The sequence below is a fragment of the Elephantulus edwardii genome, unplaced genomic scaffold, assembly GCF_000299155.1.
Source record: "Elephantulus edwardii isolate Elephantulus edwardi_28Jun2011 unplaced genomic scaffold, EleEdw1.0 scaffold00048, whole genome shotgun sequence".
Classification (NCBI taxonomy): domain Eukaryota; kingdom Metazoa; phylum Chordata; class Mammalia; order Macroscelidea; family Macroscelididae; genus Elephantulus; species Elephantulus edwardii.
Window position 1 is genome coordinate 7,391,790 of NW_006399798.1, and position 15,936 is coordinate 7,407,725.

The following is a 15,936-nucleotide window of genomic DNA, read 5'->3' on the forward strand; positions in this document are numbered from 1 at the left end:
AGGAGAGACAGGTCCTTGGAGAGGGACATCATGATTGGTAGGGTGGAGGGACAGCGCAGGAGGGGAAGGCCCCCTATGAGGTGGATTGATTCAGTGACTGGGGTAATCGGGATGGGTGTGTCGGAGGCAGTGCAATTGGCGCAGGATAGAGCAGGGTTTAGGGCTATTGTACATAGGGTCACTATGAGTCGCAAGCGACTCGATGGCACATAACAACAACAACAACAATCTAGACCCTAGGGACGCTCCTCCAGGAAGAGAATACTGTCCCCACCGAGTAGTTTTCTGTAAAGACCACAGCTGCTTTTCTTTCTGTTGTTCTTGTTAGGTGCCATCAGGTCGACTCTGATGCAGCGTCCCTGTGGACAACAGGTCAAAGCCTTACCTGGTCCTGCACCATCCGTACAAGCTCCCCTGGGCTTCAGGCCACTGTTTGCAGTCCCTGTGCCAATCCAGCTCCTGAAGGCTCTTCCTCTCCTTCACGGACCCCTCTGCTCTTCCAAGCATGGTGTTCTTCTCCAGGGACTCGCCCAAAGTCTGTGAGAGAAACCTCATTATCTTGGTCTCCAAGGAGAAACCTGTCTGTCTGCACTTCGTCCAAGATAAGTTCATTTGTTCTTTGAGTGGATCACGGAATATTCACATTCCTTGCCAGAATCAATGTGAAGGCTCATAAAGGAGACACAGCATAGTCCAGATCATTCCAGAGCTTGGCAGAGTCTGATCTGGCAAGACAGTGGCACTGTCTTCATGACCGTGGCACGTTTAGGGGGCTGTGGTGGCTCGTACGTCCATCCGCCTCACGAGGGCTGCCTTCGTGTGTGGCCAACCCTCTGCTTTACCAACCACAGTGTCCTTTCTCATTGGCTGGTCTTCCCTGCAAGACCTTTTGGGTTGATGTCGAAAGTTATCAAGCCTAAGTCTCAGCAGAGCCAGCCCCTCCTTGTTCCTCAGCTGCATTCTGGCTGTATTTCTTCTCAGATTTGTTCCTTGCTTTGTCAGGTCGTCGTGTATTTCCTATAACACCTCATAAACACCACAGTCAGAGAGCATCAGTTCTTCAGGTCAAGGGGAGCCTGACTCATACTCACAGTCCACGGAGGTTCTAAGGTAGTCACTCTTTCATGGGCGAGGTCTGCCCATCTTTGTTCCTCAGGGTGGCTGGTGGATTCAAGCTGCCAGCCTTTTGGTCCTGCACTACACCACCAAGACTCTCTGGGACTGTGTGTAAGTTAATGTAGTAACACTCAGGGAATGATTTCCAAACAAGTCCAGGGGCCTCTTTGAGTAAGAACTAGAAAGTTCTGACTCAGAAATGTGTGGGAAGCCAAATTTCATACCGAATGGGTTTTTTTTTTAAATTATTATTATTTTTGTGTGCGGGTACCATCAAATCAGATCTGACTGGTACAGGAGGAGATTGCCCCTCCTTCCTCGGCAGAGCATCTGGTGAACTCGAACCGTGCACCTCTGGGATTGTAGTTACAACTCCTTGCCACTAGGCCACCAGAGCTCCCCCGAATGTTGTTGTTGTTATGTGCCGTCGAGTCGCTTGAGACTCATAGCGTCCCTATGTACAACAGCCCTAAACCCTGCTCTATCCTGTGCCAATCGCACAGTCTCTCATGCACTCATCCTGATTACCCCAGTCAATGAATCAATCCACCTCATAGAGGGCCTTCCCCTCCTGCGCTGTCCCTCCACCCTACCAAGCATGATGTCTCTCTCCAAGGACCTGTCTCTCCTCACAACATGTCCAAAGTATGTCAGACGAAACCCCAGAATCCTTGCCTCCAAGGAGCTGCCCAGTTAACCCTCTCCAGGATGAATTATATGAAATATTCTATTATAAACCATATGCTTAATCAGGAACTGAAGGAATCACAAAATTTTAACTTGGAATTTCTCTTGCGACAGACCACAGGAAATGAGCTGCTTCGAAGCAGCTAGGGCCCCCCTGCAGAGGGAGAGTTAATAGTGTGAAATACTTCCTTCCTGACCTAAGCATCAGGTAGACAATAGAGGAAAAACTTGGCTTCATTTACAAGATAATTCTCTTTATGATTTGCTTCCCCTGATTTTTAACAAGCACAGAGAGGCATGGCTTGTGGCACTGCAGTCCTCTTTTTTGTTGTTGTTTTGTTTTAAATTTATTTATTAATTTTAATGAAAACTAACAGAGACTTAGGGTTTCTAGTCATTCACTGTTGCACTTTGCTCCCTGCCCTCCCTCCCAATCACTCTTCTTCTTGAAAAGAAAAACTATTTCATTGTTGTGCAATCCCTCCCCCCAGATTCATTCCTGGCCCTCTGTTTTTATGCTTTCTGTTTTAATCTGATTTCTGATGTTCTGTCTCATTTTTTTTACTTTCCTCTCGGTCTGCAACAGATATGAGACTTTGATAGAACACTACTCGAAGACATTGACACCAGACAAGAGAGAGTGAAAGAGGGAGCTCTGGTGGCCTAGTGGCAAGACGCTGCACTGCAATCCCAGAGGTATGCGGTTCAAATCCACCAGATGCTCTGCTGGAGAAGGAGGGGCAATCTCCTCCTGTACCAGTCAGATCTGATTTGACGGTACACATAAAAATAATACAATAAAAATTTAAAAAAAGAGAGAGTGAAAGAGACAGAGGTTGATTAGACGTCATACCAGACTACGAATGGAACAGGACTGACTGACCCTATCCTTATTAATACAAATATATATGGGGAGCTCTGATGGCCAACTTGTAAGAATCTGTGCAGCAATCCCGAAGGCATGCAGTTTGAATCCACCAGTCGCTCTGCTTGAGAAGGATCGGCAATCCCCTCTCATGTGATTGGCTACCTCTGAAAACCTGCAGGAGGGTCAGCTATAGGTCGGTTCTGACTCGACAGTACACAGCACAACAACATGTGTTCTCCGGCAGGGGCTGAGAGTGCACAGCTGTGTGGTGGTTTACAGCCTCAGCTGGACTGATGCTTGGCATTTGTTCTTCCACTGTCCCCTGTCTGAGAGGAGTCTGGTCGCCTTGTGTTGTTTTGCCCCCATGTCACACCACCATCCAGAACAGTTTCTCATTTGCTTACTTTGTTAGGGTTTCCTTTGCCATGCGCTATCAGTAACTCAAAGCCCGTGTCCACCCAGCACCTAGCAAATGGTCTGCCACGGGTGCTCTGTCTTCCTCACTGGGAGCTCACAGAGCGGTGACGCTTGTCTCATTTCATCTTCTAGCCCAGGAACTGGGAGACAACAGCTGCTCAGTGCGTTTTGTGGATCATAGGAATGCAGGCGGGTCACCTGATTCCTGGCCCTGGGTCCCTCTAGGCCACCGAGCACAGGCCTCTCTGTCATGCAAAGCCGTGACTTCTTCACCTGTTCCACATCTTTTTTTTTTCTGTTCCACATCTTAACGTCTGGCTCGGCTAGATATGTCTGTATGAGAGGACCCACCACGGCCCAAACGAAAAGACCAGGTGAGCTGAGGAAGCACTGGGGCTGTGCAAGTGAGGCCGGGCCGTGAGAGCAAGGCCGGGGCGGTAAGAGCAAAGGAGGCCGGGGCTGCGTGAGGGAGGCTGGGGCCGTGTGAGTGAGGGAGGCCGGGGCTGTATGAGCAAAGGAGGCCAGGGCCGTGCAAGCGAGGCCGGGGCTGTGTGAGAGAGGGAGGCTAAGCCTCTGCAAGCCAAGGAGGCCAGGGCCGTACGAGCAAGGCCAGGGCTGTGCGAGTGAGGCCGGGGCTGTGCGGGTGAGTGAGGTTGGAGCTGAGTGAGTAAGTCCTGGCTGTTTGAATTAGGAACATTTAGGAGAGGTCTTTGTGGACATACAGTGGGTGGTAAGCTGACCCCTACAGAGACAGAGCCCCTGCATTAGAGACATCACGGAGTGAAGGGTGTGTCCTTCAGAGAAAGGTTGATGTGTCATCCCCACCCCCCCAAGTCCCTATGGTGAGCACAGCCTTATCTGGAAACACGGTCTTTGCGGATGTAATTCAGTTATTGTTGCTGGTAGGTGGGTGGAGCTGGCTTCCACTCACAGTGACCTGAGGGAACCGAGCATGACACTGCCCAGTCATACACCGTCCTCACAATCGTTATCAGCTTTGAGTCACGGTCACAGCTGCTGTGTTTCAGTGAGGCTGTCCACTAAATTAAGGTGAGTGAGGTTTATCAGGGCCCAACTCCAGTCAGAGTGCTGTCCTTACCAAGAGGCACCAAGAAGTAAAGAAGAAGACGCCCACAGGCAGATGGACGTGGACTGGAGTGGAGCTGACACTGGCCAGGGAGGACTGGGCCGCCAGCAGCTGGTGGAGACACAAACGCTGCTGCCCACCCAGAGCCTTCTGAGGGAACACAGCCCAAACACCCGGATTCACAACTGGCCTCCAGACTGAGAGAAAACACATTTCTGTGCTTTGAAGTGTGTGGTACTCCATGTAGCCCCTAGGACATGATTACAGAGGGGTCAGAGGGGGTCCAGAGAGGTGGGGGCAGGCTGCCCAGTCACTGCTCCTTTTCGGACCATCAGCGGGGAGCAGACCTGACTCTTCAAGGCTCCACTTGCCCCCAAGCCTCCAACTGTCCTGGTGAGCAGGGCAGCAACAAGAAGTTATTATTGTTAGGTGTCCTCTCGTCGAGTATGACTCATAGTGACCCTGTGAACAAAATATCTGCATGCTGTCCTTTCCTGCACCATCCTCACCTTTCCTGACACAGAAGAGTCCACTGTGGCAGTCACTGCATCAATCCACCTGGTCAGGGGTTTTCCTCTCCTTCACCAGCCCTCCACCCTTCCCAGCATCATGTTCCTCTCCAAGGAATAACACCTCCTAGCAACATGCCCAAAATAAGTGAGGCAAAGCCTCATCATTCTTGCCTCCAAAGAACACTCTGGCTGCACCCTCTTCAAGACATGTTTGTTTTGTTCTTTTGTCTGTGGGACATTCAATACTCTTCTCCAATTCCACAGCTCAAAGGCACAGATTCTTCTTCTGTCATCCTTATTTCCTGTCCAGCTCTCAGATGCATATGGTCAGAAAGACTATGGCCTGAATCAAATGCACCTTAGTCCTCAAACTGACATCATTACCCCTCAATAATTTGAACAGGCCCCTAACGGCAGATTTCCCCAGTGTAATGCGTCTTCTTATTTCCTGACTGCTGGTACTAAGGGTGTTAATTGTGGATCCATGCAAGATGAAGCTGTTGACAGCTTCGATCTCCTCTCCGTCCATCATGATGCTGCCTATCGTTCCAAAGCCATGTTTTCTTTCTCCTGGTTCTGGTGGGAGCCTCAGCAGAAACAGCTGCCACCACCAGGGGGAGCAGGGAAGCAGAAACCAGACCACAGTCACCACCAAGCTGAAATTGACTCACCAACAACCTGTGTTATACAGATGACACAACCCTCCTTGCTGAAACTGAGGAGGACCTGAAGTGCTTGCTGCACAAGGTCAAGGACTGCAGCCTTCAAAATGGATTGAAGCACAACATCCAGAAAACAAAGATTCTCACCACTGGGCAGACTGGCAGCATCAGGATGGATAATGAAGAGATTGAAAATGTTGACAGTTTCAGTTTGCTTGGCTCTATAATCAATACTCTTGGTACCAGCAGCCAAGAAATTAAAAGGCAAATTGCATTGGGGAAAGTCTGCTGTCAGGGACCTCTCCAAAGTGCTGAAGAGCAACAATGTCAGTCTGGAAACTAAGGGGCACCTGATACAGGCCATGGTCTTTGCAATTATTTGCTATGCATCAGAGAGCTGGACAATGACTAGGGATGATAAGAGAGTTGATGCCTTTGAGTCATGATGTTGGAGAAGAGTACTGGATATACCATGGACTGCTAGGAGAACAAACAAGTTCATCCTGGAGAGGGTGAAGCCAGGCTGCTCCTTGGAGGCACGGATTCTGAAGCTCCATCTGACATACTTTGGACATGTTGTTGCAAGGAGGGACCAGTCCTTGGAGAAGGGCTTCATGCTTGGGAGGGTGGAGGGACAGCACAAGAGAGGAAGACCCTCAATGAAGTGGATTGATTCAGTAACTGGGGTAATGGAGATAGGTATGTCAGAGACAATAAGATTGGCAAGGGATAGAGCAGGGTTTAGGGCTGTTGTACAGAGGGTCACTATGAGTCACAGGCAACTTGATGACACATAATAACAAAAACCACCCTCCACTGGATTTCCAAGCTGTAAATCTTTATGGGAGGGGATTGCCCCCTTTTCCCCCCTTACAGCAGGAGATGGATTCGAACCTCTGATCTTTGGGTTAGGAGTCCAACATGTCATGCCCTATGCCACCAGAGCTCGTTGAGGGTACTGTAGCTACAGAAAGAATTTTAAATTCATCTGCACAGAAGATTGGTCTTTTTTTCAGACTTGACAAGTAACTCTCAACTCCACCAGGGCTTCCTGGAGGAGCAGGAAGGCCCTGGACACGCATCTCCATAGATCCACCACTCTAAGGACCTCTAGTGCTGCAGAGCTTAAGTGCTAACTCAAAGGTTGGTGGCTCAAACCCAGCAGCCACTGGCGGGGAGGAAGGTGGGACAGTCTGCTTCCGTATAGATTTGAAGTCCCCGAAGCCCCATGGAGTAGTTGGTTCTAACCTGCCTTACAGGGACGTTACGGGTAAGAATCAACACAGCACAGGGCTTTTTTAAGATTCCCTCTGAAGAGGAGAAAAGTCTGCCAAGGTACCTCAAGGAGATCCTGGAACAGGAACCCTGACTGAGTTGAAGCCTCAGCACCAATACATTACTGTAACTCACTCTGCTTATCTGTGGAGTAGAAGGACGACGTCACCTCACAGGACGGCCTTGGGAGACTCACAGACATGAGGGATTAATTACACTCGTGAGGCACACTGAGGCCAGAGTCCCTCCCACATCCCCGGAGCCAAACAATGATGTCATGTGCTCCTGAGGCAGATGTCACAGCCCCATGCGGGAAGGGGCTGCACTGGGAGAGGATCAGGAACTCGTCCAAGCCAAGTTGCTTTCTTCCCCTCCCAGGGGGTCGTTATTTACTGCTTCTGGAAGATTCCTTCCTCTGACACAATAGCATTACTGTTCAACTTTGATATTTATAATTCCGTCTCAGCCCTGCAATTATGCCGATTGTCCCAAGAAGTTCTTTCTGACATTGTTTTTGTCTCCCAATACCCCTTCATCCTTCTCCAGAGAAACTGAAGTGGCAAGTGTTGTGAAGGTCCCGATCCTGATGTCGGTGGTCTTTTCTGGAAGTTCCTGACAGAAGGAGTCCCTGAGTGGTACAGACAGCTAATGTGCTTGGCTACTCATTGAAAGATTGGAGGTTCAAGTCCATGCAAAGGTGCCTCAAACCAAAGACGCTGAACTGAGCACAGTTGTACGGACACACACGAGGTTATCAGAGGTCAGGATCAAGTTGATAGCAACTGGTTGACAGAAAGACTGCCTCTGGACAGTGCAGCCATTAGCCCCGCAGGGGCTGGGGTCAATAAGAAAAGGCCTTCAGCTGCTCTGCTGCCCCTGCTGGACAGCTGTGTTGGGACCACGCAGGTCAAGGGTGATTACACAGAGAAGGGCACCCTCCCCAACGCGCCCTTTGGAAGAGGCACTAGGTCAGGGAGTCTGTGTAGGAAGATGCTGAGCTTTTTGATAGGCATGTGGTTAAAACTCCAATAGAAAATAATACCCACGGTGAGCTCTGGTGGCCTAGTGGCAAGAAGTTGTACTGCAATCCCAGAAGTGAGCAGTTCAAATCCACCAGGTGCTTTGCTGGAGAAGAGGAACAATCTCCTCCTGTACCAGTCAGATGTGATTTGATGGTACACACACACACACACACACACTCTCTCTCTCTCTCTCTCTCTCTCAAATAATAATTTTTTTTTAAAAAGAAGATATACCCACATGTTTTATGTTCTTCGTTTTCCTTAATTCTCTCTACATCTGAGTTTTATTTTGATTTCTTAGTTTAATTTGCATCTTCTATATGTGTAGCACCTGCTATACCAACTCCTCAATTACAAACTTAGAATAGTTGGTAAAGTAATTCATCTTCCTTCCCACAAGGGCTTAGGGGTTCACACCTCAGGGACGTCAGAGACTGGACACTCACCAGGGTGGACTCGAACTCCAGGGAGATGGCGCCCAGGGCATTCTCCAGCATCTCCTTCTTGGTGATGTCCAAGATCAACAGCTCCGTGGGCTCGCTCAACTTTCGAATGTCCCACCACATCACCTGGAGGGAAGAGGTGACCCTGGGACACTGAGGTCCTGCTTCTTCACATGTGCTGAGAAAGCACCTTCTCTGTCCCTCCACGTCCCCCCTAGGAGGGAGACTCCCAGCCACCCTCGGGAACAGGCATGCTGGACAGTCCCGGCAAGTCCACTGCTACCAAGCCTGGCAGGTCATTAAGTCCACGGAGGAGTGTTACAAAATTCAGCTGACTGACCAAACAAAAACCATCAAGTGTGAACCTAGGCATCTATATTTTTTATTATTATTGTGTGTGTGTGTGTGTGTGTGTGTGTGTGTGTGTGTGTACCATCAAATCGGATCTGACTGGTACAAGAGGAGATTGCCCCTCCTTCTCCAGCAGAATCTGGTGGATTCGAACCACTCACCTCTGCAATTGCAGTGCAGGTTCTTGCCACTAGGCCACCAGAGCTCCCCTGTGCATCTATATTTTTAGAAACCAGACTCACAACCTCCTGGGAGTGGTCTACCTTCTATGTGGTTTCAGAAGCTAGAAATCTGAATGGCAACACACTCTCTCTCATGGAGCAGCTGAGGGGGGGAAAGGAGGGAGGATAGGAGAGTTGAACTGCCGACCATTTGGTTAGCAGCCCAATATCTAACCCACTAGATTACCAGGGCTCTTGCGTTTTTAAAGGCTCCCCAGGTTATGGTGATACGTAACTTACTATCCTCAGTCCCAAACCCATTGGGACTCTATAGGGTGGAATGCCACAGCCCCGTGGGGTTCCCAGGACTAATCCTCACAGGAGCAGATTGTCACAGCTTTCTCCCTCTCAGAGGCTGGTGGGTTCAAACCACCGACCTTTCACTCAGCAGCCACGTGCTTTAATCACCACATTACCAGGGCTCCTTTGGAGTGCACGGCGACATTGAGAATGTTGGTGTTGGGGAGCTCTGGTGGCCTAGTGGCAAGAAGCTGCACTGCAATCCCAGAGGAGCTTGGTTCGAATCCACCAGATGCTCTGCTGGAGAAGGAGGGGCAATCTCCTCCTGTACCAGTCAGATCTGATTTGACGGTACACGCACACAAAATAATAAAATAAAAAAATTTAAAAAAAGAATGTTGGTGTTAAGGGCTACGGAGTGGATCTTTTGACTCAGGACAGATCTCAGTGACAGAACTGCCCCACAGGATTTTCTAAGTTGTAAATTTTATGGAAGGTGCCCCAGGGGCAGAGTGCACTACATGAGGGGCTGCTAACTAAAAGGTCAATAGTTCGAATCCACCACTCCTTCCCAGGGAGAAAGATGGGCAACCTCCTTCCATAAAGACTTATGGCCTCAGAAACCAAATCACCCAGGAAAGATTCCAAAGGGCAGCACTTGCCCAGGGACAAGGCAGGAAGGAACTGAAGGATGAATGGAAACAAGAATCACAGGGAGGGAGCAGGAATGTGATGATCATGGCCAACATCCTGAAACGAATTGTGTAGGAATGGTTGAAGGGAAACCCTATTCTCTGTACACTTCCACTCACAACACAAGACAATTTTTTTAAAAAAAAGAGAATGCTCTTAATCAAGAGACAAAGATATAAAATCCATTTTCTGCCCCAAATAATCCTCACTCATTTACTCATCCTTTCAGCACCCGAATGTGGTGGAAACAATCTGAGTGACTACAATATTATTATTTGATAAAAACTCTCGTGCTACAAGCAGCACAAGTGTCAGTTTCAATTACTTTTTTTACGACCATCTAGACCAGTGTTCAGATCTCACAATTTTTTAAAAAAGAAAAACAAATTGTTGCATAAACTCTGACCCTGAAACGCCACTGCCAAAAGTCTATGCCACTGGGACCTGCCTGGGTGTGTAACCATCTACACCCAAAGTCACTGTTAGCTATATTCTGTTGTTACTGTCAGGTGCCGTGGAGTCAAATATGATGTCAGTGCCCCCAGGAACAACATATCTGAACCTTGTGTCAATCCATCTTGTTGACGGGCTTCTTCTCTCTCTCTCTGACCCTCCACCTGCTTTAACTATGACACCCCCACGCAGTGCAGCCCTTGGCAGGCATGGGATAGATCTGTACGAGATACAAAACTAACGCCCAAATAATTAAAAAAAAAACTTCAGGAAGCTCTGGTGGTCTAGTGGCAAGAAGCTGCACTGCAATCCCAGAGGCACACGGTTCAAATCCACCAGATGCTCTGCTGGAGAAGGAGGGGCAACCTCCTCCTGTAACAGTCAGTTAGATCCGATTTGATGGTACACACACAAAAAATAAAAATACAATTAAATTTAAAAAAAATCAAGTGCAGGGAGTGTAAGGTGCTCAGGAAGGAAGGTTTGCACCTGCCTGTTCACAGATATTCTGGAAGCTCAGGGAAGGAATGACATCAGGGCTGGGGTCCAGGAAGGGGGATGAGGAGGCTTGGGGACAGAGGTGAAAAGCAGACATGTCACTGTCACTCTTCTGAATCTTTTGGGTTTTCTTCCACGTATACATATTACATACTACTCCATTTATGATATAAAATGTAAAAGGAAGCGTGCTTGTGATGGTGTCGCCAGACGGCGGCCCAGGCACCCCTACCACCCTTTGCCCCCGTGGCACCTGGCCAGGTACCTGCCCATCTGTGGAGGCCGAGAAACATTCGGTACCCGTCTTGGACTGCAGCCAGATGGTGCCGTACACAGGGTCCCGGTGGCTGAACTCGATGGTGGACAGCTCGGCCACTAGGCTGCCCTTCCGGGTGTCCCAGCAGGCTGGCAGGGAAGGAGATAGTGGGCAGTGAGAGGGTGAGTACAGGTGCAAGAACAGGAGGACACTGGGGGCAGAGCTTCCTCAGGTGGGCAGAGATGTGGTTTCTCAGAATCCTGGCTTGATCAAGGGTCAATTCCCAAGTTCGAGCTCCGTTCCTTCAGATGAGGCCCCATCGCGATCTGCACCTCCCTCCCTGTAGGCTTGTGGGAAGCTCAGTGAATAGAGCAGGCAGGCGCCAGGGAGGTGAGAGGGGGTCCTTCAGGTACAGACCATGCTGTGATTGCTACTGTGGGGGACACCTGGGAAGGTGGTCAGGGAAGACTTCCTGGAGGAAGTGACAGTGATGGAAGATTGAGGAGAAGTCTCAGCATGGAGCCAGGAGGGGAGGGGAGGGGAGAGAAGGGGAGGGGAGGGGAGAGAAGGGGAGGGGAGGAGAGGGGCATCTCCACCATAGAAAAGCGTATGCAAATGCTTCTGGTGGGAGGACCACATTGGCAAGTCCCTCCAGCTGCACAGTTCAGTTCTCAGCTGCTAGGTGAAAGTCTGACGGTTCAAACTCATCCAGAGGTGCCTCAGAAGAAAGGCCTGGTGATCTACTCTGTCAGTCACTGAAAACCTAATGGAGGTGTCAGGTTCTGCTCTGACACGGGCGAGTTTGCCATGTGTTGGGGTCGACTCTACAGCAAAGTGTTCCATTCTGGTTTCTCCTGTTGGGAAAAAACTCATTCCTTCCGTTCCTCCACTGCCTGGCTGGGAAAGGGACTCAATCCTGATCCACCAGGACGCTTTGTCTTCTCTGCTTCAGCAAGAAGTGAAGCTTAGCTATTGTTACGTCCCTTTAGTCTCATCCTTTGTTCTCTGCTGCGACTCAGAGCCTTTTCCAGGAAGGCTGGTTTTAGAAAACAACAGCCAAAACATTCCGTTCACACATGTACATAATATTCCCCCAAGCGCACTGCATCTGCCCCAGACGAGCCTGGCCTGGAGCAGCGCTTTCTCAGCCCAGGCTGCTCTGCTTGGTACAAAGCAGGGTGTGCTGGACCCCACGTCCCCGCCACTCCTCCCTGGCCCTCGCAGGCGGCAGGAGCCCACAGCAGACCTGGTCTGGGGCAGCAAGAAAAGCTTTGGAGGTGTGTAAATAGTGAGCGAGATGAGGCTCCCAGATCAATCATAGCTTCCAGGCCCCATGTCAGCCTCCCAGAGCCCTGTCACCCAGATGACGCGAGAGCTCCTGTCGAGTCCATAATGCAGGGGCTCCCCTGGAGAGAGGGGCTCTGGAGGGACATCAGAGGCCTGAGGAAGCCAGAGGCAGTCTGGTCACAGGTTTCCAAAGATAACGGTGCCCCCAAAATACACATTGTAAATCTTAATCCCTATACTACCAAGGAGTGCACCCAGATTGTCCCCTAGAAGCAACAGTGGGGAGACCTTGTCTATTTGGGCGGTCTGTCGGAAGGGGCCAAGGCCCTGGGAAAAGACATCATACTCAGAAAAATAGGGGGTCAGCGAAGAGAGGGAGGCCCTCGATGTGACAGACAGATGGATGAATGAAGTGGCTGCGACAGGGGCTCCAGCAAAGCAGCGACATGAGAACAGAGGAGAATCAGACAGGATTCCTTCTACACACAAAGCTCTTTCCTCCCTCTGGGCCTGAGTTAAAATCGCACTGGAGGACGGGCTTTCCTGGTTCTATTAACAGGGCAGTATTAGCACATTTCTTTCTTATATTAATGGGGGGAGGGGAACAGATGGCCAAGTGGTAAGAAGCTGCACTGCAATCCCAAAGACACACGGTTCAAATCCACCAGGTGCTCCACAGGAGAAAGACAGGCAAGCTTCTCCTGTGCAATTTACTGCCTCTCAAAACCCTCTGGAGAGTCAGCTATGAGTCAGTTCCAACCCAAAGGCACACAACAACAACAACAGTTAGTGTAGGGTGTGATCGAAATCATTCTTCTTTGAGATCTGCAGGAACAGATGACGCAAGCAGGGATGGGGAGGTGGGACGTCACTTGAAGACCACCAGGGAGTGGAGGAAGTGGAGTTGGACAGAGACAAAGACCGTCCCCTGGACAACAAGGAGGGGGGACGTCTCCCTGGAGAGCTGGAATCCTGCATGCGGGCTTCTAGCTTCCTCAAGTAGGAGAGAGTAAACTTCCTGCCTGCCACAGCCAACCACTTAGTGGGATTTCTGTTACAGCAGCTCCGGAGATTCTGGTGGCGTCTCTCACAGGGAGCTGTGCTGTTAACTCAAAGGCAGCACCTCTCTGGTAGTTTGAATCCACCAGCTGCTCTGTGAGAAAAAAGATGTGCAATCTCCTCGGCACAATTTACAGCCTCAGAAACTCCTTGGAGGGTCAGCAAGGAGTTGGCTCCGAGTCTTGGGCAAGGTGTTTGCGTTTGAAAGCATGTGGACATGTGTAAATCCTGCGGCCATTCCCAAAGGAAGCAGGGCAAGAAGTGGGCATGTGACTGCAGGGTAACGAGGCGACCTCCTTAAGCTCAAGGCCAAGTCTGGCCCCGGGTGCAGGTCAGGATGGGGTGGGGGTGGGGGTCTGTTACTCCCACTCCTCCCGTGCCATTTACGGCCTCTGAAAACCAGCTGGAGGGTCAGCGATGAGTTGGTCCCAAGTTCAAGGCTCACAACAACAACACTTAGTGCAGGGTGTGAGTTAAAGCTTTCTTCTCCGAGACCGACAAGAACAGACCAAGGAGCCAGGGATGGGGTGAGGGTACCTCACTAAATGATGGGGGTCAGCTAACGGAGGAGGCAGGCGAGGACTTTGAGAGCCCACGTGAGCAGGTCTGTGCTCTTGTTAATTGCCGTCAAGCTGCGTTTTGGCTCATAGAGACGCCCCAAACAACGGGGAAACCCTGGCCCATCCTGCACAGTCTTCCTATTCTCTCAAAACCCTCTGCAGAGTCAGCTATGAGTCAGTTCCAACCCAAAGGCACACAATGGCAACAACAACAGTTAGTGTAGGGTGTGATTGAAATAATTCAGAAGCTAGTGTCTCCGTGCAGTCTACACTCACAGGACTGGGGACAAGCCCTGACACGCTACACCTCTGTACCTCTGTGTGTGCCGGCCCTTCCACGTGGCCTGCTCCTCCTTCAGGCATCACTGCCTCCTCCAGGAAGCCCTCCCAGGCTGCTTCTAACCACCCTGTCCCCAAAGACAGAACCATCTTATTCCCCCTCCCACATCTCTCTCTTCCCTTCATGCTTGGCCTCTAGCCCCTGGCACCACACCCTGCTCAAGGAAAGTGCTCAGCAAATGCCTGTTGACTTTATTTGAATGTTTGGGGTTTGTTGTTGTTTTTTTTTTAACTTTGCACTTGGGCTGAGTTTAAACTTGAGCCACTCTAGCTGGTGGCACTGCTGAGAGGCCAGCGTGGCTTGACTGTCTTGGGTGTGTGCTCACCTTTCCATCTCTCCATCTGCCCCTCTGTGCCCAGGTGGGCATGTGGGCCAGGCCCGGGCAGCTGCAGGGGCTGTGCTGCCTCAGGCCAGGAGCACACTGGGGGGTTGTCTGGCTAACTCCCTGTCCCGCCTTACCGATCTGCCCGTTGTAGCAGCCCCCCAGGAGGATGTGGGAGTCCTTGGGGTTGTATTCCACAGTGACGAGGGGGGAAGACGGCTTCAGGGACATTTCAGGCTTGTTGGGATGTTCTGCAAAAGAAAAATGAAATTTCTCCAGACCGAGAAAGAAAAGGCAGGACGGACCAGTTTCACCCCGGAAAAACCAGGCAGGGCCTGTCCCCTTTCTCCAGGCTGCAGCCTCCGGACCCTGGCGGCATCATTTGTGGGTCTGGGGATCTTCTAGGGGTTTATTTGACAGGGTGGGAGGGTGTGTTGTTGACGGCATTTCTAGTCCAGTTCCCAGGTTTGGTATGAAATAACTTCCAACCCCAGTGATTTTCCAAGGGTGCTCTGGTGCTGTCGTCCACAGGCAGTTGTGTTGGGAACCTTAAGGTCATGGCCCTTTAGGGGTTTGAATCCACCAGCTGCTCTGAGGAAGAAAGAGGGGCCAGCTCCTCCTGTGAGATTTACAGCCTCAGAAACCCACTGGAGGGCCAGCTATGAGTTCGTTCTAACTTGATGCCAATGAGCTCGAAACCCGGGTGGCGCAGCACATGGGGAGTAGTGCTACTAAGCCAGATGTCACCCTTCCCCAGTGGTTCAAATCCACCAGCAGCCCTGAGCGTAGAAAGCCAGGTGATCTCCTCCTGTGCAGTGGTCAGCCTCGGAAAACTAACAGCGGTTGGCTGTGAGTTGATTCTGACTGAATGGCAATCAACTCGAGTTTGAGTAATGGCTTTATATAAAGGCAGCTCTCCACTGTGCGGTCCAAGCTAGTTTCTTCATCTGTATTGAGCAAATGAAGGAGCCCACCCCGTGGGAGTGAATGACGGGGTCCACCCCGTGGGGGGTGAATGATGAGGTCCACCCCACGAGGGATGAATGACGGGGTTCACCCCGTGATGGGCTAAGAGTGATGGCGCCCACCCTGTGCGTGGTTAATGAAGGAGCCCATGCTGAAAGCTGGTTGTAGAGACCCAGTGACCTTCTCTATGTGAGGCACTTAACAAGAGAGCCTCCAGAAACGCTATGAACGTGGAGAAACGAGGAAAGTTCCACAAGTGTTCAGGTCTTTCTCTCAAAGGGTCACTATGAGTCATCTATGACTCAACGGCACTTAACAACAACAACAACAACATAGAGTTCTATGGGCCTGGTGGCTAGAAAGTGATGCTACCAAGCCAAAAGTGGGTGATTTTAATCTGTGGCACTCAGGCCTGGTTTTAACTGTTTTTGGTCAAACATTCTTCTAAGTGGTATAAAACCCTGGTTTGTCCGCTTTCTATATACACAGGTAACTCATGGTTGCTGTGATGCTAAACACTGTGACACTGATGTGTCAAATGCGATAATGGTTCCCCATGGTGGACAGTGTTTGGTGGAGCTCCCCGATTAAAAAAAGATTG

At 50.4% G+C, this 15,936-nt stretch overlaps 1 protein-coding gene across 1 annotated transcript in view; it reads right to left on the reverse strand.

Moving 5' to 3' along the window:
• The window catches only part of DNAI2 (dynein, axonemal, intermediate chain 2), a 33,967-nt gene that overhangs the window by 8,868 nt on the left and 9,163 nt on the right, over window positions 1-15,936 (reverse strand). Inside the window, exons 5-7 of the mRNA XM_006886392.1 lie at window positions 14,507-14,620; window positions 10,811-10,950; window positions 8,093-8,215 (exon numbers count right to left, since the gene is read on the reverse strand). Coding sequence (XP_006886454.1) covers window positions 8,093-8,215; window positions 10,811-10,950; window positions 14,507-14,620 — 377 coding nt within the window. The remainder of the gene's footprint in view (window positions 1-8,092; window positions 8,216-10,810; window positions 10,951-14,506; window positions 14,621-15,936) is intronic.